The sequence below is a fragment of the Notolepis coatsorum genome (genome assembly GCF_963971535.1).
Source record: "Notolepis coatsorum genome assembly, chromosome: 3".
Classification (NCBI taxonomy): Eukaryota; Metazoa; Chordata; class Actinopteri; order Aulopiformes; family Paralepididae; genus Notolepis; species Notolepis coatsorum.
This window is the reverse complement of record NC_140167.1, coordinates 13,948,864-13,972,742: the sequence shown is the minus strand read 5'-3', so window position 1 is coordinate 13,972,742 and position 23,879 is coordinate 13,948,864. Positions and strand designations below refer to the sequence as shown.

The window sequence follows — 23,879 nt, the reverse complement described above, 5'->3', positions numbered from 1 at the left end:
TTACATGTGTAACACACACAATTCAAACATATTACTTATTAGGGTTTACTAGGAATGGTTGTACCAAAGTCTAAATCTGGCTATACTACTACTACTCTAACCTCCTTTGACTTCCTCGGGTTGTGGGGGAAATCCATCTGGGGTCAAGGCACTGCAATCTTTGATAGGCCAAATATTTGCCAGTCAGCCTAAGTAGGAATCTTCCCTGGTCAAGGGAGATACTAGCCTTCAGGCAGGACTGCTTACGGAGAACACCTACCTCTTTTTCTGCTTATTTAGAGTCTAATTACTAATAAAATATATACAGTAGTAGCTATACCCCCAGCAGTAGGGCTGACCTTCGATTATTTTTTTGGAATTCGAAGCTTCGGGGCTGAGATTCGATTTTAATTAGAAGTTTCGAAATAATATTTTTTTTATATATATATATATATATATATATATGTTCTTTTTTTTGTGGGACTTGTACAGCACTTTGTTCAACTTTGTCAGTGCTGTAAAGTTTAAACATTTTTAAATCTTAGACAAACAAAACACTTTGCTTTCATGAAATATTGTAAGCCGTCATTTGAGGCTTTATAAAAGCAGCACAATGAACACAAATCTGTCAGTGCCGAGTCCGACCTCATCTTAAATAACAAACAGCATTGCTTGTTGTAATTAACAAAGAGAGGCAGAGTTGATTTTGCAAAAAAAATAAAAATAATCATATATAGATATATATATTTTTTTTTACATATATGCCCATCGAACGAAGCTTTGAAGTATTTAAGACGGCCCTTCCACCTCCTCAACTACCACTACACCACTGACTGCTGTCCAAAGTTATTGATGAATGACCACTTTTGAGGTAATACAGCAGCTCCAGGGGGAAACGTTTCAGGTTGTCTATACAGAGTGAGCCTGCCATCTCAGGCAGAATTATTTTAAACATCACAGGTTATATTTAGTTGTGGGCAAGAATGCCTGATTCACTGACAATTGAAACCGTATAGTATCCGAATCCTATCAGATGTACTAGCTAGCAGATATCGTATATGTCACAAAAGTAACAGTACTATATATACCTGTATGTCATGATGTCATGTATGTCATCATAAATGTCACCATGAATTGAAAATGGGGGACCCTGATGTAAACAAGACGAAAGTCTTTCTCTGGTCTGCATCTCTTAACAATTGTGTGTATTGAGCCGTACTGTATTGTACCCATTCCGCAATCTGTTAATAAAATGTTCATTCATTCAGCTATAATATGGTCAGAAAATGTTGATCAATATATTTGGGTGTCATGTCCACGTGAATCCGCTCGGTGGCGCCAGCTGGAAAACTGCGCCCCCGGTCGGTCGGTCGGTATCATTATAAATTGAGCACCGGAAGAGGTAAATCAGATCAGCGATGAGAAACAATATTGTGTACATGTGCGTGAAATCGGCGTGAAACGTTAAAGGTAAGTAAGGCTCGGGGTGAATGTATTATTATAAAGTGAGCAGATGACAGACCCCTGCTGACTGTATATAATATAATATATATATATAATATCGCTGCTGCCTGTTGACTGAGCAGCTTTATACTATAGCCGGTACTGTAGCAGCTCGCTGTGCAGACAGTTGGCTCACATTCAACTGATGATGAGGAGAACACACTCTGCGTGACAGTAACGTTACACGAGAGATTAAGTTATAATGTAATCTCTTCGCTAAAGTCGTACCTCCACGAAGCTTTGCTGTAACGTTGGGCCCTTGAATCCTAAACACGTTGGCTAGCTGTTCGCTGACATAAGAACGTTGTTGTCAACTTGGCTATAATGGGGAGCTAGTTGTGCAGCCAGGGGGTGAGTGGGTTCATCTTGAATGTAGCTCTGCCATCATGGCGTTATTATTATATGGAGATATACTGTTATTTGTAACGATAAGCACGTTTTATTTGATTCAACAACATGACTTGTCTCAAGGCTAGTTCAACATGTCTCAACAAATGCGCATGTTTGTATTAATTAATGATGGTGTGTGCCATTATTATTACTATCAAATGTAATGATTGTGAAATATTACTGTAATGAGTTGTATGTGTATGAATCAAGCATCATTGACTCCAGGGACAACGATGGAAATAAGTCTTGGCTTTTTGTTTCTATCCCTGACAAAGCAAATACTCATGTGATCTGTATATGTTTGTCTAAATAAAACCTACCTACCTACTTCCAAGCTAGCTTGGGGGGTATTTGGGAATCAAAACCAGCCAGTATAATAATATGCCCTATCGAATATCTGTCTACTTTGTGATTTGAGAGTTAAAATGGTCCAACAACCTGTTTGCCAGGGGGATGCAGCGGAGTCTGCTCAGATCATCACAGATGCCGAGCTGTGACCACAAGGCAGACCACAGACGCACCACGGGAAAGGTAAAGTCCTAGAGAAGCAGCTTATTATTATTATTATTATAGAACGCTGCTAGTCTTCTTGACTCTTGGTTGACATGACTCCTCGAAACAAAATACCTGCATGTGTTTCGTCATCAGGTTTGCACTTTTTAAGCCCGCTCCGACCAAACCCACCCCACAGCCAGGCCAGTGCCACCATGTCTCTCCGAGGGCCCCTTGCCGCTACCATCACCACAGTGCTAGGGGCCACCTTGGGAGGGCTGCTCATATGGCGGTTGGTCCGCACGCAGAGGAAGAGGCTGCCTCCCGTCCAGAAGGCGGCCGAGCCTAGTGTGGAACCGCCACGTGCTGCGGAGGAAGAAGAGGAGGAAGAGGAGGAGGAGGAGGAGGAAGAGAAGGCCGTGGAGTGTCAGCCGATCCAGCTGCCCCCTCCTCTCGTACCGATCCCCTCTCCGGAACAACTGCTGGGGGTGACGCCTGTGGTGGTGACCTGTGAGGAGGAGTGGCAGCAGCTGTGGCCTGCCCTGCGAGAGGAGCTGTCGGTTTACCCCGTCCTGGGGCTCGACTGTGAATGGGTAAAGAACAAAGGCGTAAGAAATAACCTTTTGCATCATGTTTTCACTCCTCGAAAGCTCCACCCCCCCCCCCCCTCTCTGTGACATTTTTTTTTTGATCCACTTTTTCTCCCATTTTCTATATTTTCTCCCATCCCAATTTCATATCATCCAATTCAACCCTCCCCTGTCACGAACGCTGTTTCTTGCCTCCCACAAGCCGGCTGCAATGTGGACTAAGTCATACATAGCACAAGTCCCCTCCGGTACTTGAGGTAACAGCAGTCGCATCTTTTCACCTGCGCAGCTCGATCTCTCAGTGGCGAGGAGTAACGCGTGGGAGGCTCACGCTGCCCCCGACACTTCCTGATTCTACTGCGCAGGCGCACCAACCGACCTGTAGGAGACGCGGTCCACAACGCCCGATCCCCACCCATCAGTTTCCCACCCCCTAATACGGCCAATGTGTATTAGTACGGACGACCAGCTAAACTGAAAGCAATGTGGAGACGCTGGGCTTGAACAGGCGAGCCCAGCGTCTCCAGATTTCGTGGCGAGCGCCTTGCCCACTACGCCACGTAGCCGCCCTCCTCTCTCTCTCTGTGACATTTATGTTTTTTTTTTACCCCCCCTCCAGGTGTCCGTCAAAGGCAGAGCCTCGGCGGTCTCCCTGCTACAGATGGCCTCTTACTCGGGGCTGTGTGTCCTGGTGCGGCTGCTGCCCTTTCATAGCGGGAAGCAGTCCTTCCCGCTGAGCTTGATGGACGTCCTCCGTGACCCGCACATCCTGAAGGTCGGCGTCGGCTGCAACGAGGACGGCAAGCGTCTGACCCGCGACTACGGCCTGTCGCTGGGGTGCACGGTCGACCTGCGCTACCTTGCCTTAAGACAGAGGTGTGTGTGGCTTCTTCCACTCGCAGATTCGATTTTAAATGGATTGTCATTATACGGCACGGAGTACAGTATATAACTGTTTTTTTTTTTTTTGCTTTGCTTTTGTAACTTATTTTCTTATTTTTTAATATCGGCCCTATCTTTATCGGACCGAAAAAAACTGCCATATCGGCCGATATTATATCGGTGGCCGATATATCGTGCATCACTAAACGGCGCTAATCAAATGTATGTACATGTACAGAGTTGTAGTATTAATATGTACAGGGATACAGATCTAAAGACACTGGTAGTAAGTCATACTGGCCAGCAGTGTAACTAATAAGAGTAGGTAAGGGATATGTAATACCGTGTAAAAAGCATTATATGCAGGTATGTACAGACTGATGTGGATATATATATATACACACAGTAGGAATAAATATGTATACGGTATATACAGCATTAATGTACATGCTATCCTCAGAGTTATGCAGTCCATCACTCAACACAGGTGCCCCCCAGGGCTGTGTTCTGAGCCCCCTCCTCTACTCGCTGTACACACATGACTGGCACAGCGGAACAGCAACACAATTATCAAGTTTGCGGACGACACAGTTGTGGTGGGCCTGATCTCTGCAAACGACGAGAGGGCCTACCTGGGAGAGGTAGAGAACCTGGCGCTGTGGTGCCGGGAGAACAGCCTCTCCCTGAATGTCAGCAAAACGAAAGATGATTGTGGACTTTAGGAGGTCAGGGGCCAGCGACTACAGCCCCCTCAGCATCGACTGGGCACCGGTCGAGAGAGTTGGCAGTTTTAAGTAACACAGAGTCCACATATCCGAGGACTTGACATGGACCGATCACACACATTGACAGTGTAGTCAAGAAGGCACGGCAGCGCCTCTACTTCCTTAGGCGCCTAAGGAAGTTCAAAGTGAGTCAGAAGATCCTTAAGAACTTCTACTCATGCACAATAGAGAGCATCCTGACTGGTAACATCACCTCCTGGTTTGGGAATAGCACCGCTCACGACCGCAGCAGACTACAGAGAGTGGCCCGTTCAGTGGGCTTCCCACTCTCTAAGGACATTTACAACAAGCGTTGCAGGGCCAAGGCTAAGAGAATAACCAAAGACTCTAGTTACCCAAACAACTGCCTCTTTGAACTGCTGCAGTCAGGCAAGTGCTACCGGAGTTTCATGGCCAGTGCAGAGAGACTCAGAAGGAGCTTCTATCCCCAGGCCATCAGGATGCTCAATGACTCCATGTAACAACCCATCATCTACACTCATTGCACACACTCACTTTTAAACAAACACTCACCTTAACACTCACTTTAGACACTTTAACCCTACATTATATTTATGGCAAAATATAAAATGTTTTCTCTAATCTTGTTTTCCCTCACAGGCAAGTTATGCTGACTAATGGCCTGAGTCTGAAGTCCATGGCTGCAGATCTGTTGAACGTGTCTCTAAACAAGTCCCTGGAGCTGCGCTGCAGTAACTGGGAGGCAGAACAACTGACCCTGGAACAGGTGCTACGCTGTTCTTCTGCTGCATCGTTTATTAGCTGCGACCAGCCGCTCTTATTTGCCGCTGTGACGGTTGGTTGGACCACAAATATTAGCGGTCGCAGCTATTCGTTTCACAGCTTGTTTTCATTCATATTTAATTTGATTAATCCTTGGAAAAACACTGATCAAGGTTGTAAATTACCATACTAATTTAATTACACTAGTAAAATTATCAATGGAAAAGCGGAAAGCGACTCATAAAGGAAACAAAGCAAAACAATTATGAAATAAGACAGAATTTGAGGAAAAGAAACTCCTATGTTGTCTAGTTTAAGAACCAAATCTATAAAAGTCAGGATATATTGCTTAACCTTCCTCTATAGAGTGTTTCAGTGGAATAGTGTTGCTAGGGAACGTCTTGGACTGCAGCCTGTTGCACTGTTTGCGAATCACACCCTGACAAAACGTGTTGGCGATGCTAACTAGGGATGGGAATCGAAAACCGGTTCCCATTGGGAACCGGTTCCTAATTGGCCGATGCCTGGAACCGTGTGGCTCCTGTGACTTTCGATTCCCTTATCGCTGCCTACAGTTGCGCAATAACGTTACGTTACCATGTAGCCATGGCAGACTCTATTTGATTCCTTAAGGGCTCGAAATTGCCTGGGTTTTGGTAATATGCTCCCGAAATGCTCCCGCTGTTTGGCTACTTCTATGTGCAGTGAAAACTACTTTAATGCTTTAGAACATTGTCATTGATTTAGTTTAGGGTGAGCTAAAATTAGCCGCGGAGCTAACGTGAGCTAACGCTATTTAATCAACCTCACAAAGAGAGATAAACAGCTGACAGCGGATAGTACAGGTACAAATACAATAAAACAGCAGGTGGGGGCTGTTGTGTAAACCTTGTACTCTTTAGTTCACATATAATGAGAGACGCGAGTGCTTGTTTACAAGTCTGTAAAGTGTAAACCAGGAAGTACAGTGGTGCAACATACAAATGTGTCCGTGTAGCAACACAAGCCAATACATAAAGGACAGGGGCCCGGGGAGCTCTCTCTCTCTCTCTCTGTGTCTGTGTGTGTGTGTGTGTGTGTGTGTGTGTGTGTGTGTGTGTGTGTGTGAGAGAGAGAGAGTGTGAGTGAGAGACAGAAGTCAGAGGAATAACAACCTGTTATTCAATAGATTAAATTAGTTTAAGAATAAAAAAATAAATACATTTTAAGAGAATCTCAAATACATTATTTTATTTAAGTGTAGGCTATAGTTAATGTTTTATTTTTTACAGTTTTTGTATTTTTCTGACATGGGGGCTCAACAATAAATGACAATCAGAAATGTCAAGTTGCATGTTGTTATTCTAACCAGCTTAGACCCCGACGCTCTGCATCTTCTGGCCGCCTCAGACCTACTCCTATCCGAGCTCCGGGAGGGTCATCAAAGAGAAGTCGCCTATTCTCAGTCCTTGCCCCACAATGGTGGAATGAACTACCCACCCCAGTTAGGACAGCCGAATCACGTCCAATCTTTCGCCGTCGACTAAAGACGCACTTCTTCAACCATTATCTGAATAAAAAAATATATATCTAACCCTAACTAACCGTACTGTCATGCACTTGTCCTAATAAACTAACCTACACTGTAGCACTCAACACTTTGATGAACATTGTTGCTCAGCTGATAGAGTTGTGCCCTTCCTGATGGCTTGTCGTACAGAACTTGTAAGTCGCTTTGGATAAAAGCGTCAGCTAAATGACTAAATGTAGTTCTGTTGCATTTCCAATTTATTTATTTAAATTATAAATTGATCAGGTATCGATAAGGGAATCGATAAAGAATCGAATCGATAAGCAGAATCGATAATGGAATCGTATCAATTCCCATCCCTAATGCTAACACGGTCCAATACATACATTTGTAACTGCAAGAGAGCGGTGTGCGGTCTTCAGTCTCTTTTTGTCTAGTCTTACAAACCGATGACCTGCACGTCTTTGGGTGTGCATTCAGGGCAGGGTGGTATACCGGATAATATTAAGATAAACCGTCATGGATCCATGCAAAGGTATAGATTTTTACTATACTTTTTATGTATTCTTTAAAATAAGAAATGGATCCTTGCGTGGCGGAGTGGGCAAGGCGCACATTTACATTTAGTCATTTAGCTGACTCTTTTATCCAAAGCGACTTACAAGTTCTGTACAACAGGTCATCAGGAAGGATACAACTCTTATCAGCTGAGTAACAATATTCATCAAAGTGTTGCGTGTTACAGTGTAGGTTAGTTTATTAGGACAAGTGCATGACAGTATGGTTAGTTAGGGTTAAATTATTATTATTTCAGATAATGGTTGAAGAAGTGCGTCTTTAGTCGACGGCTAAAGAGACTGCGCCACTAACGCAGGAGATGCTGGGATCGAGCCCAGCTCTCGGCGTTGCTACCAGCTTGGCTGGTCGTTCATACTAACACAATTGGCAGTGTTAGGGGTGGGAAAGCTGGTGGGTGGGGATTGGACGTTGTGGACAGCGACTCCTACAGGTCGGTTGGTGCGCCTGTACAGCAGAATCAGGAAGTATCGGGGGCAGCGTGAGCCTCTCACACGTTACTCCTCGCCACTGAGAGATCGCGCTGTACAGGTGAAAAGATGCGACTGCTGCCTCTTCGTGTACCGGAGGGGACACGTGATGGCTTGGTCCTCACTGCAGCTGACCAGTGGGAGGCATAGTCTAGCAACGTTCGAGACGGGGGAGGGGAGAATTGGCGAGGTGAAATTGGGATGGGAGAAAAATAAGGAGAAAAAGTGGATCAAAAAATAAATAAAAAAGATGTCTTCACTGGAATTTGCACTGGAAAAAACAAATGGCGTCAAATATCATATCACCATAGCCCTATGTGTGTTCTTTATTTCCTTCCGGCACTGAATATCGACGACTGAAGGAAGAATGAAATGTAATCTATTTTTAGAACGAAGAATGAAATGTAATCTATTTTTAGAACGAAGAATGAAATGTACCGTAATCCATTTTTAGAACGTTTATATTGTCAAGTCGATGACCCCCTGACTGCAGATGACCTACGCCGGCAGAGACGCCCAGGTGTCCATCGCCCTGTTCTTCCACCTCCTGGGCCTCCGCTGCCCCAGCGAGGGCTCCTACTCCCAGCTGTCCGCCCGGTGCCAGGGCCTGGTGGACGTCACCTTCCGGGGCTCCAGGGCCGGGGCCGACGGCGAGGAGAAGGACGGAGAGAAGAGGCGGCGAAACAGGAAGCCGCCCGCCCGCGAGAATGCGGAGTCGTGTGGAGACCAGCAAGTCCCAGACCCCCGCAAGAACAAGAGGAAACCACTGGGCGTGGGCTACTCTGCCAGGTGAGTGTGTGTTTTAACCTTTATTTAGACTCCCGAGGTCCTGGCTGAATTCGGTCGTTAATTAACCCATTTCGCAAAAAGTAGGGGGTTCCCTGACGTTCCTGGCCAAATTCCCAATCGGGTCGCTGCCACTTAATCACCCCCCCCCCCCCCACCTTAATTGGCTATCGATCCCTGTTTCCTGAGCCATTCAGCCATTCTGTAGTGGGATGTGTGCCTGGTGCCAGTGTATGGCAGCCATTGAGCCTGCGTAGCCCAAGGTTGGGTGCTACTGCTACACAGTGGTGGTGAAGGAGGCAATTTCCACCCTACATTGTGGGGAGCGCTCAGAGTGTCTAGAAAAGCGCTATATAAATGCAATGATCATTCATTCATCATCAAACTCAAAATGCAACTGAGGTTTCCCTCATTTACAGTCACGTTGAGTGTACATGCAGAAATAAGCCCCCCAAAAAAGCAATAACCATAAGACGACAAGATGAGGATAACAAATCAATTCAAACTCGTACAATTTGATTGACAAAAGTTTGGAGATCAAGGTTTTAAACTCTGCAACAGAGGGGAGAATATCAACTGTTGGGAGTTCATTCCATTACACAATGTCCAAGTATATTTATTTTCTGGAAAGCCTTAAAGGAAAACTCCCAACATTTTGGGAAATTTGCTTATTTGCCATCTACCCTGGAGTTGGATAAGAAGATACATACCCTTTTTCTTCTCTGTGCATGCAGTAGGAGTAGGAAGACGCGCACCGTTAGCCTCGCTTAGCGTCAGTCACTGGAAGTAGGGCTGGGCGATATGACGATATTATATAAATATCGGGTACAGTTCATTAACGATACACTTTTTAAACGTATCGTGGATATCGTGATGTTTTGCCCAAAAGGCTTGTGTTGCGTCAATCTGGTCCACACGTTGACACTTTTGAACAGCGCCGCCCCACACACACACTACTGCATCAAAAGTTACTACTTATGATAACAAAGGCATTCGTTTTGTGGCATTGACGTTATATAGTTACACTTTCAATAACATCAGCGTATTTACATAGCAACGACCGAGGTCGACCTAGATATAGCAAGCATTAGCCGTTCATATCTCAGCCCGTGCTGACTCCGTTGTGCCCATTCTGCGGTCTGTTAATAACGTTTTCAATCAGACAGATGTATGGAAATGCTTTTATTATAACATCCGTTGCAGTAAAATCATTATGCCTCCAGTCGTTTAGTCATTCTGCAGAGCTAAAAGGTAAAAGTCGGCCGCGGCGAGCTACCGCTGCCATTGTTGTTTTCATTGAGCTCTCCAATAGCGGAAGTAAAAAATTAATACGCGCTTGCCGATTGGTGCTAAGAACAGCAGGGCGGGTGCAAGCGATGTGACGTAATTGGCAGACGCGACTGTCAATCAAACTGATTCTGTTTGCCGACTGAATGAATATAAACGTTATTAACAGATTGCAGCATAGGTACAATACAGTACAGCTCAATACAACAACAGTCAACAGTGGACTGGAGGATGCAGACCAGAGAAAGACTTTCGTCTTGTTTACATCAGGGTCCCCCATTTTCAATTCATCATATTTCGTATCTAAATCATATAATATCTCATTGCTAAATATATGCAATATATAATCTAATAATCCAATAATCTAAATCTAATATATAATATAAAAATGCTAAATGCATGGGTATTTTATTTTGTCTTTAATGTTAGCTTGCAAACTCAAATACTGTCTTGGTAAGCCTCATAATGAATTGTTTGGGGGGAAAAAAGAAAAACATCGTGATGCGTATCGTGTATCGCCGAAAGGTCAGAAAATATCGTGATATCATATTTAGGCCATATCGCCCAGCCCTAACTGGAAGTAGGTTCCTCCATTAGCCTAGTTCCCAACATCTTCCTACTCCTACTGCATGCAAGGTATGCATCTTCTTGTCTAACTCCAGGGTAGATGGCAAATGAGCTAATTTCCTATAATGTGTTCCTTTAATTGATTGGTTTATAAGATCAGCATCCACTTATCTCCCTCTCTCTGTGTAAACAGGAAATCCCCTCTCTATGACAACTGCTTCCTCCACGCCCCGGACGGTCAGCCCCTGTGCACCTGCGACAAGAAGAAGGCCAAGTGGTACCTGGACAAAGGAATCGGAGGTACGCAGATCCACACGCTCTTCTCCATTCCTCCGTTGTTGGATATAATGCATCTCTTCCAGTGTCATCAGTAGTGTATACTTTACTTACTCATAGTATATATTTAGATTCTAGTGTTTATTGTAACTATATTTATTGTATATTATAACTGATGGGGCATACAGACCCTCGCCTGCACCCTTTGATCACACTGCCTACTTGCTCATAATGCGAAATGCGTACAGTGTTTTCCCTACCATTGCCTTGAAGGGGCGGCCCCTCCTGAAGGCTGTGTGCTCGCCCACCCATCCCAACTCTGGTCTTTGGAAAGACCACATGGGGTCAGAGGAGTTTGATAGTATTTACTGAGGATGGCCAGATAATGTTGAATTTAAACTTAAAAAATAATTATACAGAGAAGCTTCAGCGAGTACAAAACACTGCTGACCGACAAGGGCCCTAGTTAAGGTGAGTTAATAAATTCACTTTGAAAATCCGCTCCGCTCTGATAAACTGACTCTTCGATCAGAGCGTCCAGTGTGCACGCCGAGCCCGCAGAATTTCTGAACAACTTGAGTGCGCTCGCTCCGACACGGGTTGTTGTTATGAGTGTTGTATGTGCCTCCATGTATTGTAAATAGTTCATATGCGTGTTGTCACTACTCTATGTATAATTGTAATTCATTTTACCTAATTTATGTGCAATTGTTTAATTTCAGCTCGGTGTAGAGAATTGCACCCATACTAACAACCGCTTTACTGCGCGCATCTAGAACGACATTGTTGACACCACGTATCCATGACATGCTCGCCCCGTGACAACACTAGTAGTTTTGGGGCGCCTACCCCCCCCCCCCCCCTATTTCTCACTTTTCTACTGTACTATAATTTTGACTGCCTGTATTTATGTCCTTCCACTATTACCCTGCCCATACCTGTACCCCCCCCCCCCCCCCATGCTGCTATGATGCCTGAATTTCCCCAAGGGGATCAATAAAGGAATATCTTATCTTACCTAAAAAGACTTTGTTGGATTTCTCCTTCAGAACTGGAGAGCGAGGACCCCTTCATAGTGAGGCTGCTGTTTGAGCCTTCGGGACGTCCCGAATCCCAGCAGGACTACTATCTCACCGCCAAGGAGAACCTCTGCGTGGTCTGCGGCAAGGCCGAGTCCTACATCAGGTTCGTCACGCTCTTTTAGGCCACGTTTGGTCTCTGTGTGTGGGACCCGTCGCTGCTGCCAGCGTGGAGGACGCGGCGGCTTCACCTCGCGGACCTGTTCACTCTCAGTGGGTGGAGACGCTTGGTGCTTTGAATGCGGCACTAGCGCCACCAGGGTTTGCGCGGTTCAGTTCCCACTAGGGGTGTAACGGTACGTGTATTCGTCCCGCGAATTTACGGTACGGCCGTCACGGTGCGGTACGCGCGCCATACGACGAATACGCCCCACAGCGCAAACGCACAAGTCACACATGCAGGCACTCGCGAGGTCCGTGCGAGAACAGCGCGCGGCACACAGAGTCCCGACTTCAGTTCAGAGGGGGCGAAAGTGCACGGAGAAAGGCACATTTACATTGGAACAGCTGCAGGGTCGTTTTCTTGTTCGCCCAATAACGTTAACCAAATGAAACCAATGGAAAGAAACTCATGCGTCGCCGACACACACGCGCCAACAAACGCATCAACATTCTCCCCCGCCGGACTCGCAGGCACAATCAAAAACAGACGGATCATCTGAGCTCCACTGTTTAAATCCAAATAATCCTCTGCCATTGTTGTAATATGTCATCTGTTCTTCAGTCTCGTCGTGAAGTAAAATTCTCTCTAGAAGTGAAACTGAAACTTAGCAAGGATACGATGTTAATGGGGCAGTAGGCAAGTGGATGCCTGAACACAGAATGACACCGGTATCACTGACTACCAAGTTCAAGTTCAAGTTCTTTAATAGTTGTCATACAGAAGTACAGAATACTTTCATACAAAATGCTTCTTACTGTTACGCTCCAGAGACTGTGCTAGACAAGATAGTATCAAATAACATAATATAGCATGTAATTTAGAAGAAAAAAAAAAAAAAATTGGCTGTTTAACTCATTCATGGCCAACCACGACTATAGTCGGGTTATCTCGCGTTGAGCGCCAGAACCCGAGTATACGGCAAGCCTATAGAAAATTATTCTATTGAATAATAATAATTATTATCATAAATATAATATATAAATTTAAGAGAATTATTCTATTGAATATTAATAATAATTATTATAAATATATTTTTTCTGTTGTACCGAACCGTGACCCCAATACAGAGGTACGTACCGAACCATGGCTTCTGTGTACCGTTACACCCCTAGTTCCCACTGGAGTCGGCCATACTGAGCCGTTCCACTGTACAGCGCTCTGTGTCCCGGTGCTGCTGTATCGACCTGCAGTCACGATGTTTGCAGAGCTATATCTATATTCTATATTATAGCTATGGAGACAATACTATGGCTAATTTGACAGTCACTATCTCTCCAACATGTAAAAAAGGAGTACATTTTTTCATGTATACGTTTGCGTGTTATCCCGTGGTGAATATTGTATAGTTTCAAAATTGTGATTGAGTGATCCTGGCTAATTCCTTGAAGCTGAGTTATGGAGCGCTATGTGCATTTTGCGAAAGTCGTTCGCGTTGCTCGTCTGGAGGACACTATATTATTTCCAAATCAAACGTATATAATGGGTATTATGTTTCATCATGAAGGCATCAAAGGCGGGCGGGGTTGTTTTGTGATGCTCTGATCGTCGGCAACGGCATACGTTTTGAATACTACATACGTTGATCATTGCGCTCAATGTGAAATCATTGTAGGATTCATGTCATATAGTTCTTACCTTTGCTAGGAGGTATTGCAAAAAGAATATTCCAATTGTCTGATCATGATTTCCAGTATTGATGTCCATCGGGTCCCTGACATGAAATGGGACAAATTATGCTGAAGTGTGCTGGACGCGTTCCAAGGGGCTCGACTAAAGCCTTTCACTTTCCCTGGTACCATTTCTCCACCCGGACCATATACAGGTGCAGCTCGATAAATTAGAATATCGTGGAAAAGTTCTTTTATTTCAGTAATTCAATTCAAAAAGCGAAACTCTCGTAGATTATAGATTCATTAGACACAAAGTGAAATATTTCAAACCTTTATTTGTTTTAATTTTGATGATGATGTCTTACAGCTCATGAAAGCCTAAAATTCTTTATCAACAATAAAACATTTATGTATTTTTCTTGTATATAGAAATGTCGGCCTTCTGAAAAGTATGTTCATGTATGTACAGTTCACTCAGTACTTGGTTGGGGCTCCTTTTGCACAAATGACTCAATACAGCTAAATATATAGACTTTTCCACGATATTCTAATTTATTGAGCTGCACCTGTATAATGTAACAGTGTGAAATAAGGTTTCAAAGGGTGGGCGATACTGCCACCTAGCAGGATTCGGCCGGCATTGCAATCTCGGCATCTCAGAATGAGTCCCAATGATACACCGAGGTCCGTGAGACTGTATCGAATAAAAGAAACGATAAGCGATCGAAAACCCGACTATACTCGGGTTCTGGCGCTCAATGCGAGATAACCCGACTATAGTCGTGGTTGGCCATGAATGAGTTAAACAGCCAATTTTTTAACAAGGTGCTTAAAAAGTCCTTGGAATTCGCATTGAAGGTTTTGTTCATCCATGATTAAATTGTTCTGAATCAAGAAATAGCTTTTTTATCTAAAGTGTAACTAATTGTCTGAGAATGGTTTTAAGCCATAAATATTGGATCAGATTTTCCAGTGAATTGGATCCTTTTAAATGCCCCTTTTTAAAATGAAAAATAGTGCTTGGAAAAGTACTTGAAAGTCCTTGAATTTCATTTTGTAATTTCTGTTAACCCTGCGGCCTGCACTGTACAGCGCTCTGTGTCCCGGTGCTGCTACAGCAGTGGTGCCCAACCAGTCGATCGCGATCGACAGGTAGATCGCGGGCTGATTTCAAGTAGATCTCGATTAATAAAATTTGATTATTAATAACACTTTGACTGCCGGGAGCCGTCTTTAGACGTCTTTGCTGGCCATGCTAAAGTTGCCGGGGGACGCTGTACGTCGTCTTTATATCAATATTTCAAAAATCTGCGATCGGATTCATAATGTCCCTCCGCTGGCCTGAGATACACCAGCAGGACCCACTGAGCTCTCTGGCGGTTCAGGAGCGCCATCTGGTGGCCGATCGCGCAACCGCTTAACAGGAAGCGCAGTAGAGGTTGTGCTAGATGTCCGTATTGCTTCCGGCCACTCGGGATAGGTTCCGGCACTCTAGCTCGTCACACTACATAGCGATCGATTGCCAATAACTCGATAAACAACATGATTTGGACGTATATACCATTATACAAGCTGGAGATGGACCGGGTAATAATATATCCCATAATGATAAAATTTCTACTAGACGATGATCGCCCAACGGCGCGCGGAGACTGGGGTGAGTTTCAGCGTGTAACGTTACCGTCTTCGATAATAACTGATATTATCAACATTTGACCCACATTAGATGATTGGTATAACGCTGCCCACGGAATTATAAACGCCCCCTCGCCCATCCGGTCAACATCAGATGACGTGTAGTAACTTCTAGAAGTACGTCTAGTTGGAATTTTTTATATCGCGCTGATTGCCATCAAACTGTATTTCATCATCAATATAATGCATTTGGGGCTATAGATCACGTTCTGGAGAAAGCTGCAGAAAGAGATGAAAACATACTTATACATTAGACCATACTTTACTATGAATATGTGAATGAAAAAGTTTAACGTTGCTACACAATGAACAATACATATAGGACTTTGAATGGGCCCTAATAATGGCAATGTAGCAATAGAATTTAAAAAGTTATAGCCCTGCAAAGAAGGGGACTTTCTCCATAGACAAATAGCGCTGGCAATCTATGGTATATCATTAATTTAACCTTAGGCAACCAAAGTGTTAACATTTTTTATTTTTTATTTTTGGAAAATCAACTCTGCCTCTCCTTGTTAACTACAACATGCAATGCTGTTTGTTATTTAAGATGAGGTCGGACTCGGCACTGACTGATTTGTGTTCATTATGCTGCTTTTATAAAGCCTCAAATGATGGCTTACAATATACAATTTTGGCTGGTAGCTCTCGGCTAGGTGGTAAATTAAAAAGTAGATCTTGGTTCAAAAACGGTTGGGCACCCCTGTGCTACAGTATAATCGACATGCAGTCATTCATCATCTGAACTCCCTCACTGTCCTCTGTTAGGCTTGCTGTGGTAGACGGTGATACCGGCGTTACTTGGTGTTCAGGCTCTTACCGAGTTCACCAAGTCCACATTAGTATCCCACCGGTGTATGCTTTTTTCTTTAACTTTCTTTTTCTTAAATTCTTTTTTATATAGAAATAAAACCCAGGTTAATTTTTGCATATCAGTGCCCACGTTCATCAAATAAAAATGCTCATTTGTAAACTAAGCGTGTTAATCAATACTTGATAGTCAGAGTCAGACAACATTATAAACTGAACGTGTCTGCGCGGACAGCAGATCTATTTTAGAGGTTGCGGTACAGAGTGGCTTAAGTTTCACTTTAATTTCGAGTAGATTTAACTTTGCGTGAAGGAGAGAAAGGCCAACAGCAGCTCGAGTGGAGAGGCGCTGAGGATCAGTCCAGACCAGCAACGGTATTTTCCCACGATGCGCTAAATCAGGCTGCAGCATTGATCTGTCGTTGATCGGTCATTGATCCGATAAGACTATTGCCATCTGGTTTATTTTATTTTTGGAACACATTACGTCAACCTTGTCCAGCAAATGGATACCAGTAATTGAAAATGAATTAATAACCGACGGACAGACTCGGCGGATCAATGTAGCCACATAATATTAAAGATCAAAGTAGGCGTTCTACTAGATATTGATTTTGTTTATAGTCATGGGAAATTTCACATCACCACAGCAACCCTATCCTCTGTTACCCCTCTCTCTCTCTCCCTCTGCCTTCCAGGAAGAACATCGTCCCGCACGAATACAGACGACACTTCCCCACCGAGATGAAGGACCACAACTCCCATGACATCCTGCTCCTCTGCACCTACTGCCACGGCGCCTCCAACGTCCGCGATGGCTTCCTGAAGCAGTCGCTGGCGGTCGACCACCTCGCCCCCCAGGGGTGCGAGGAGGGCGTGCGCGTCCTCGAGGACTCGGACCGACGGCGGGTGCGCTCGGCCGCCCGGGCCCTCCTCACCGCCGACGGCTGTCTACCGGAGCAGCGCCGGAAGGAGCTGCAGGCCATCATGAGGAGCTTCACGGGGGAGCAGGAGCTCACACCGGAGACCCTGCAGAGGGCCGCCGGCCTGGAAACCAGGTGAGGAGGAGGAGGAGGAAATGGATGCATGAGCAGCTGCTTCACAGCAGTGGAAAGTGTTTTCACAAAATTGGCAGATCAAGGGCAATGCATAAAATAGATGGCAGCAAAATAGACAAATCAACATGAGGCATATAACATTAAATCATAGTTTTTCATATTATGATCTTAATGGGCATCTTTGTTTTATCGTTTGATTATCACTGATGCACTTAAAATGGACATATACAATCATGATATTGGCAGATACACCAAAGTGCTTCAGCACAGCAGTATTTTAGATGATGATTGATGAAGATTTTTGTCTTATTTCTTACGTAATTTTAAGTTGAAGACAAATATTAGGAAGAGACTTTGTAGTGTTTTCCTCGTGTTTTTTTAGAGACTTATTTTTATTACATTTAATTTTTATTTTGGATAAACGTATACAACGTTCACTTTTTTTTTAGACAAGGAAAATGAAGGAACAAACTAATAATGATAAATATATAAAAGACTACATAAGTAGAAGAAATAAATGAGAATAAATATTTTGCATCGTATGTTAAACCCCAGTGAACCCTGGTTTGTTCAGGCTTTGGTCAAAAGTAGAATTTCAAACTTCTTTTAACGCCGCATTCAATAAATCTGTTTTCTACCAATATCATTTGAAAAAAGTATATTGCGATAGGATTTATCACCCTGTTGGGGGAGAGGGAACAGTGAGAAGCGTTTGTACCAGACCTTGGTCAGTCATTAATTAAAATGAAACGACTCTCCTGGAATGAAAGCGGGCTGGGTCAGCACTGAAGGCACATCTCATTTCCTATTGGTCCCACGGATGAAGCCAGTCGAGATCGGTCGCCTCCAGAGGAGTAATTAAGTCATTCATTAAGTAATTGTACCACAGTTTGTTCAGACCTCGCACTGTGATTGGCTGAGCAACACCCAGACATGAAAATCTCATCATGGACTCGTAGCTAGCAATTTCTCATCACTCCACTTTGTTGACATTCCCGCGACCCATTGTATCAATCATAGCGATAATAATTTATCCGTAACCTTGACAACACCTTTTTTGTTTTTACTGCTACATTTTCATCATCTTACACCAGCAACAAAATGAGTATTGTCAAGTCGACTTCATTTATAAAGCATGTTTAAAAACGGTTGACCAATGTGCTGTGCAAGGCCTTATGAATAATAATAACACATTAAAATACGGTAAAGCAGGCATACAAAGATCAGTACATTGAAGAGACATGTGTGACCAGGCACATATAATAGGGTCTTGTTGAACGGTCAATATATATTGTTTGTTTTACATTATATGAAAGTACATGTTCTTGCCTTCAAAATAAGCCATCACTAGTGCAAATCGGGTGGATACATTTAAATCTATGTCTTAACAAAGATGATAACGCAATAGCTTCGAAGGGGCTGTTGGCTGTTCTCTTAACTCATTCAGCGCCAGGGATTAGTCTGGCCCTTGTGGCTAACGTGCCACGTTTTCCATAACATATTTTCACTGTGCGTCACAATGTTTGGAGAGCTATATCTATATTCTATATTATAGCAATGGGACCATACTATGGTCATTTGACAGTGACTTTCTTCCGTCCAAGATGCAAAAAAGATAATTTGTTCATGCATACGTTCGTGCGTTATCCCGTGGTGAGTATAAGTATAATTTCAGAGTGATCCGGGATAATTCCTGGGAAGCTAGTTATATAGGGCGCAACGTAAATTCTACTACAAGCGTTGGCGTTTCTTGCCTGGACACGCTACTATTTCCAAATCAAATGTATATAATGGGTATTATGTTTCATCATTAATGCATGAAAGGGGGGGGGTTATTTCTTTATGCTTTGATGGCCAGTAACGGCATTCGTGTTGAACACTACAGAAGCCGATCAGCTGGATGGATATGAAAACATTGTTGGATCAAGCTGAAATTGATGTAAGATAGTAGGGGTGTAACGGTACGTGTATTCGTCCCGCGGATTTACGGTACGGCCGCCACAGTGCGGTACGCGCACCCATGCGACAAATGCGCCCCACAGCGCAAAGACACCCACATGCAGGCACTTGCGAGGTCCGTGCGAGAACAGCGCTCGCGTAGCCGGGCACACAGAGTCCGACTTCAGTTCAGTTCAGAGCGGGCGAAAGGCCCGGAGGAGAAAGGCACATTTACATTGGAACAGCTGCAGGGTCATTACAGTTTTCTTTCGTTTTCTTCTCCGCCCAATAACGTCAACCAAATGAAACCAATGGAAAGAAACGCACGCGTCGCCGACACACACACACGCGTCAACAAACATTCTCCCCCGCCGGACTCACAGGCACAATCGAATAAAAAGAAGAAACATAGGCCTACTTTTCCGGACAGATCATCTGAGCTCCACTGTGTTTAAATCCAAATAATCCTCTGCCATTGTTGTAATATGTCATCTGTTCTCTAGTATTCAGTCTGGTCGTGAAGTTAAATTCTCTCTGGAAGTGAAAGTGGATGCCTGAACACAGAATGACACCAGTATCACTAATTACCACGGCAAGCCTATAGAAAATTATTCTATTTAATAATTAGAATAATTATCATAAATATAATATATACATTTAAAAAAAAATATATATATATATATATTAATAATTATAAATATTTTCTTTCTGTTGTACCGAACTCGGACCGAACCGTGACCCCAATACCGAGGTACGTACCGAACCGTGGCTTCTGTGTACCGTTACACCCCTATAAGATAGTCCTTACATGTGGTCGGGGGTATTCCAAAAAGAATATTCCAATTGTCTGATCGCGATTTCTAGTATTTGTGTCCACCCGGTCCCAGACATAATTTGGCACAACTTATGGATCGAGTGTGCCAGATGCGTTTCGAAGTGGTCTGATGAAGCGACTTACTCGTCTCAAAGGGTGGGCGACTGCCATCTGGCAGGATGCGGCCGGTATTGCACTTTGGCAATCTCAAAATCCTTTCCTATGGCAACACCGAGGTCAGTGGATGAATAACGAATAAAAATATTGAATAAAAGAGAATTACCAAAACCCGAGATATCTCGGGTCTGGCAGGCCAACGCATGGCGAGTTAACCCGAGATATCTCGGGTCTGGCAATTAAAGAGTTAAGATGCATGCAGATCTACAAATACCCACTGGCCTTTGCCACCTAACCCCTCCCCCACCTAACACCTTTTCCAGGTGAGAGGCATGCACTGGTAGGGGGTAGGTGCGCGAAAGTTACCATAGCTCAGCTACGTGTTGGGGAGACTCGGGTGCATAAAAAAAACCTGATTATGATCATGTCTCTACCACAACCATGGCCTGAGCTGTGAGTGAATTACGCGAAGGGGAGCATTATGGCAGTAGAGTGGGGCGCGGGTGGAAGTGGCAAGTAAAAGTAAAATACCCGGAAGACTAATGAAAATAAAATAAATTTCTTTTTAACCTCTTAAGCCCGACGGGTCCGGTACCGGTCCCAAAATGACAGAAATGTATTTATTTAATTATAAAAGTACATCACAGCAATAATCGGAGTGTAATGTTAAGTTGCTCACCACCTCATAACATATGTACATACAATTTTGTAACACTTTTAAAAACAAACATGTTCTACTCTCCTTTCTATTTCTCACCCCTTTTTCAACTCTCTATTTCTTACCCCCTCCCTCCGTCCCTCAACCTTAAACCCCAGTTTGGGAAACACTGGTCTAGGGGCTGCAACTGCGAAAGCATGGTCGCCTCCGAGTTTGAGTCTTGAGCGTGGGACGATCAGGAGGTCCAGGCCAGACGACCTGAGAGACCTGGAGGTGGTGTAAGGGCTCAGGAGATCTGTGATATAGGAGGGAGCCAGTCGGTTCAGGGCTTTTGAAGGTGAACTGCAGGACCTTGAAATCAATCCTATAACGAACTGGAAGCCAGTGAAGAGAGGGCAAGGCGGGGTAAATAATACTGTTGATAAACTGATTGGCACTGCCACGGTTTCACGGTATAATGGTGATAATCTTTACAGCAGTAAAAAAAAAAAAAAAAGACTGGTATAAAATTTGCACACAATTGGCAGATCAAGAGCAATGTATGAAGTGCAGACATAGAATTACCGTAGGCATAGAATGAGCATAAAATAGATGGCAGCAAAACAGACGAAGGTAAGGCATAGAACATTCAATCGCATCGTTTTTCATAATTTAGGATCTAACATCTTAATAGGCCTCTTTGTTTAATTGTTTGATTGTCACTGATACACATAAAATAGACATAAAATCATGAGATGCCCATTAATAAATAAAGGTGCTTCAGCACCGCAGTATTTTAGATTTTTAGTGCTGTCGGAGCCATAGGTCTTTCTCATATACTCCGCCTTTTCTCCCATCTAAGGTAAAATATAGAACAATTACAGTTCTGAATTACTTTACTAATTACTATTGTAATGACCATTACAGAACTGTATAGCACTGCCTCTCATGTAGTACTGCTTACTTTAATCCCAGGTGTTTTTCCATACAGTCTGTCCTGTTGGTCTCAAGGACCTTGTTCTTACTCCTTCATACAGTCTGTCCTGTTGGTCTCAAGGACCTTGTTCTTACTCCTTCATACAGTCTGTCCTGTTGGTCTCAAGGACCTTGTTCTTACTCCTTCATACAGTCTGTCCTGTTGGTCTCAAGGACCTTGTTCTTACTCCTTCATACAGTCTGTCCTGTTGGTCTCAAGGACCTTGTTCTTACTCCTTCACACAGTCTGTCTTGTTGGTCTCAAGGACCTTGTTCTTACTCCTTCATACAGTCTGTCCTGTTGGTCTCAAGGACCTTGTTCTTACTCATTCATACAGTCTGTCCTGTTGGTCTCAAGGACCTTGTTCTTACTCATTCATACAGTCTGTCCTGTTGGTCTCAAGGACCTTGTTCTTACTCCTTCATACAGTCTGTTGGTCTCAAGGACCTTGTTCTTACTCCTTCATACAGTCTGTCCTGTTGGTCTCAAGGGCCTTGTTCTTACTCCTTCATACAGTCTGTCCTGTTGGTCTCAAGGGCCTTGTTCTTACTCCTTCATACAGTCTGTCCTGTTGGTCTCAAGGACCTTGTTCTTACTCCTTCATACAGTCTGTCCTGTTGGTCTCAAGGGCCTTGTTCTTACTCCTTCATACAGTCTGTCCTGTTGGTCTCAAGGGCCTTGTTCTTACTCCTTCATACAGTCTGTCCTGTTGGTCTCAAGGGCCTTGTTCTTACTCCTCTCCTCCTCCCCCTCGCAGGATCTTCAACGAGGCCTACGAGCCGCACGGGCTGAAGGTGGTCCGTGCGCACGCGGAGCGCGGCCTGCACGGCTTGATGGACCTGGAGCGTCGCTGGAGGCAGCACTTCCTCACCACCATGCAGCCGCGGCACCTTCCGCCCCTCTGGTCCGTGGAGCACAACCACTCCAAGTTCCTGCGCAAGTACGGAGAGGACCTCCCCATCCAGCTGAACTAGACTACGGAGAGGACCTCCCCATCCAGCTGAACTAGACTACGGAGAGGACCTCCCCATCCAGCTGAACTAGACTACGGAGAGGACCTCCCCATCCAGCTGAACTAGACTACGGAGAGGACCTCCCCATCCAGCTGAACTAGACTACGGAGAGGACCTCCCCATCCAGCTGAACTAGACTACGGAGAGGACCTCCCCATCCAGCTGAACTAGACTACGGAGAGGACCTCCCCATCCAGCTGAACTAGACTACGGAGAGGACCTCCCCATCCAGCTGAACTAGACTACGGAGAGGACCTCCCCATCCAGCTGAACTAGACTACAGAGAGGGCCTCTCCATGCAGCTGAATAGAGAGGACCTCGCCCTGCAGCTGAACAGAGGGCCTCTCCATGCAGCTGAACAGAGAGGACCTCGCCCTGCAGCTGAACAGAGGGCCTCTCCATGCAGCTGAACAGAGAGGGCCTCGCCCTGCAGCTGAATAGAGGGGGCCTCCCCATGCAGCTGAACAGAGAGGGCCTCTCCATGCAGCTGAACAGAGAGGGCCTCGCCCTGCAGCTGAATAGAGAGGGCCTCCCCATGCAGCTCAACTAGACTATGGAGATTGAACTACAGAGAGGGCTCCCCATGCAGCTCAACTAAACTACAGAGGGGGCCTCCCCATGCAGCTGAACAGAGAGGGCCTCGCCCTGCAGCTGAATAGAGGGGGCCTTCCCATGCAGCTGAACAGAGGGCCTCTCCATGCAGCTGAACAGAGAGGGCCTCGCCCTGCAGCTGAATAGAGGGGGCCTTCCCATGCAGCTGAACAGAGGGCCTCTCCATGCAGCTGAACAGAGAGGGCCTCGCCCTGCAGCTGAATAGAGAGGGCCTCCCCATGCAGCTCAACTAGACTATGGAGATTGAACTACAGAGAGGGCTCCCCATGCAGCTCAACTAAACTACAGAGGGGGCCTCCCCATGCAGCTGAATACAGAGGGCCTCGCCCTGCAGCTGAATAGAGAGGGCCTCGCCCTGCAGCTGAATAGAGGGGGCCTCGCCCTGCAGCTGAACAGAGGGCCTCTCCATGCAGCTGAACAGAGAGGGCCTCGCCCTGCAGCTGAATAGAGGGCCTCTCCATGCAGCTGAATAGAGGGCCTCTCCATGCAGCTGAACAGAGAGGGCCTCGCCCTGCAGCTGAATAGAGGGGGCCTCCCCCTG

At 44.8% G+C, this 23,879-nt stretch overlaps 1 protein-coding gene across 1 annotated transcript; it reads left to right on the top strand.

Annotated features, from left to right (window-relative positions):
• The first annotated feature begins 1,390 nt into the window (after positions 1–1,390).
• Positions 1,391–22,858, top strand: exd2 (exonuclease 3'-5' domain containing 2). The gene is made up of 10 exons (XM_084310028.1): positions 1,391–1,449; positions 2,322–2,403; positions 2,521–2,957; positions 3,574–3,830; positions 5,222–5,348; positions 8,394–8,689; positions 10,734–10,840; positions 11,866–12,001; positions 16,872–17,231; positions 22,471–22,858. Exons 3-10 carry the CDS (start codon positions 2,580–2,582, stop codon positions 22,685–22,687), a joined length of 1,878 nt encoding a protein of 625 aa, XP_084166154.1. The 5' UTR covers positions 1,391–1,449; positions 2,322–2,403; positions 2,521–2,579; the 3' UTR covers positions 22,688–22,858.
• The last annotated feature ends 1,021 nt before the right edge of the window (positions 22,859–23,879 follow it).

Excerpts from the sequence above, each read along its gene's own strand:
- exd2 (XM_084310028.1), top strand. The coding sequence starts at position 2,580 with ATGTCTCTCCGAGGGCCCCTTGCCGCTACCATCACCACAGTGCTAGGG. Across the intron at positions 3,831-5,221 it reads TACCTTGCCTTAAGACAGAG|GCAAGTTATGCTGACTAATG; the intron begins GTGTGTGTGGCT and ends TTTCCCTCACAG. Across the intron at positions 5,349-8,393 it reads AACAACTGACCCTGGAACAG|ATGACCTACGCCGGCAGAGA; the intron begins GTGCTACGCTGT and ends CCCTGACTGCAG.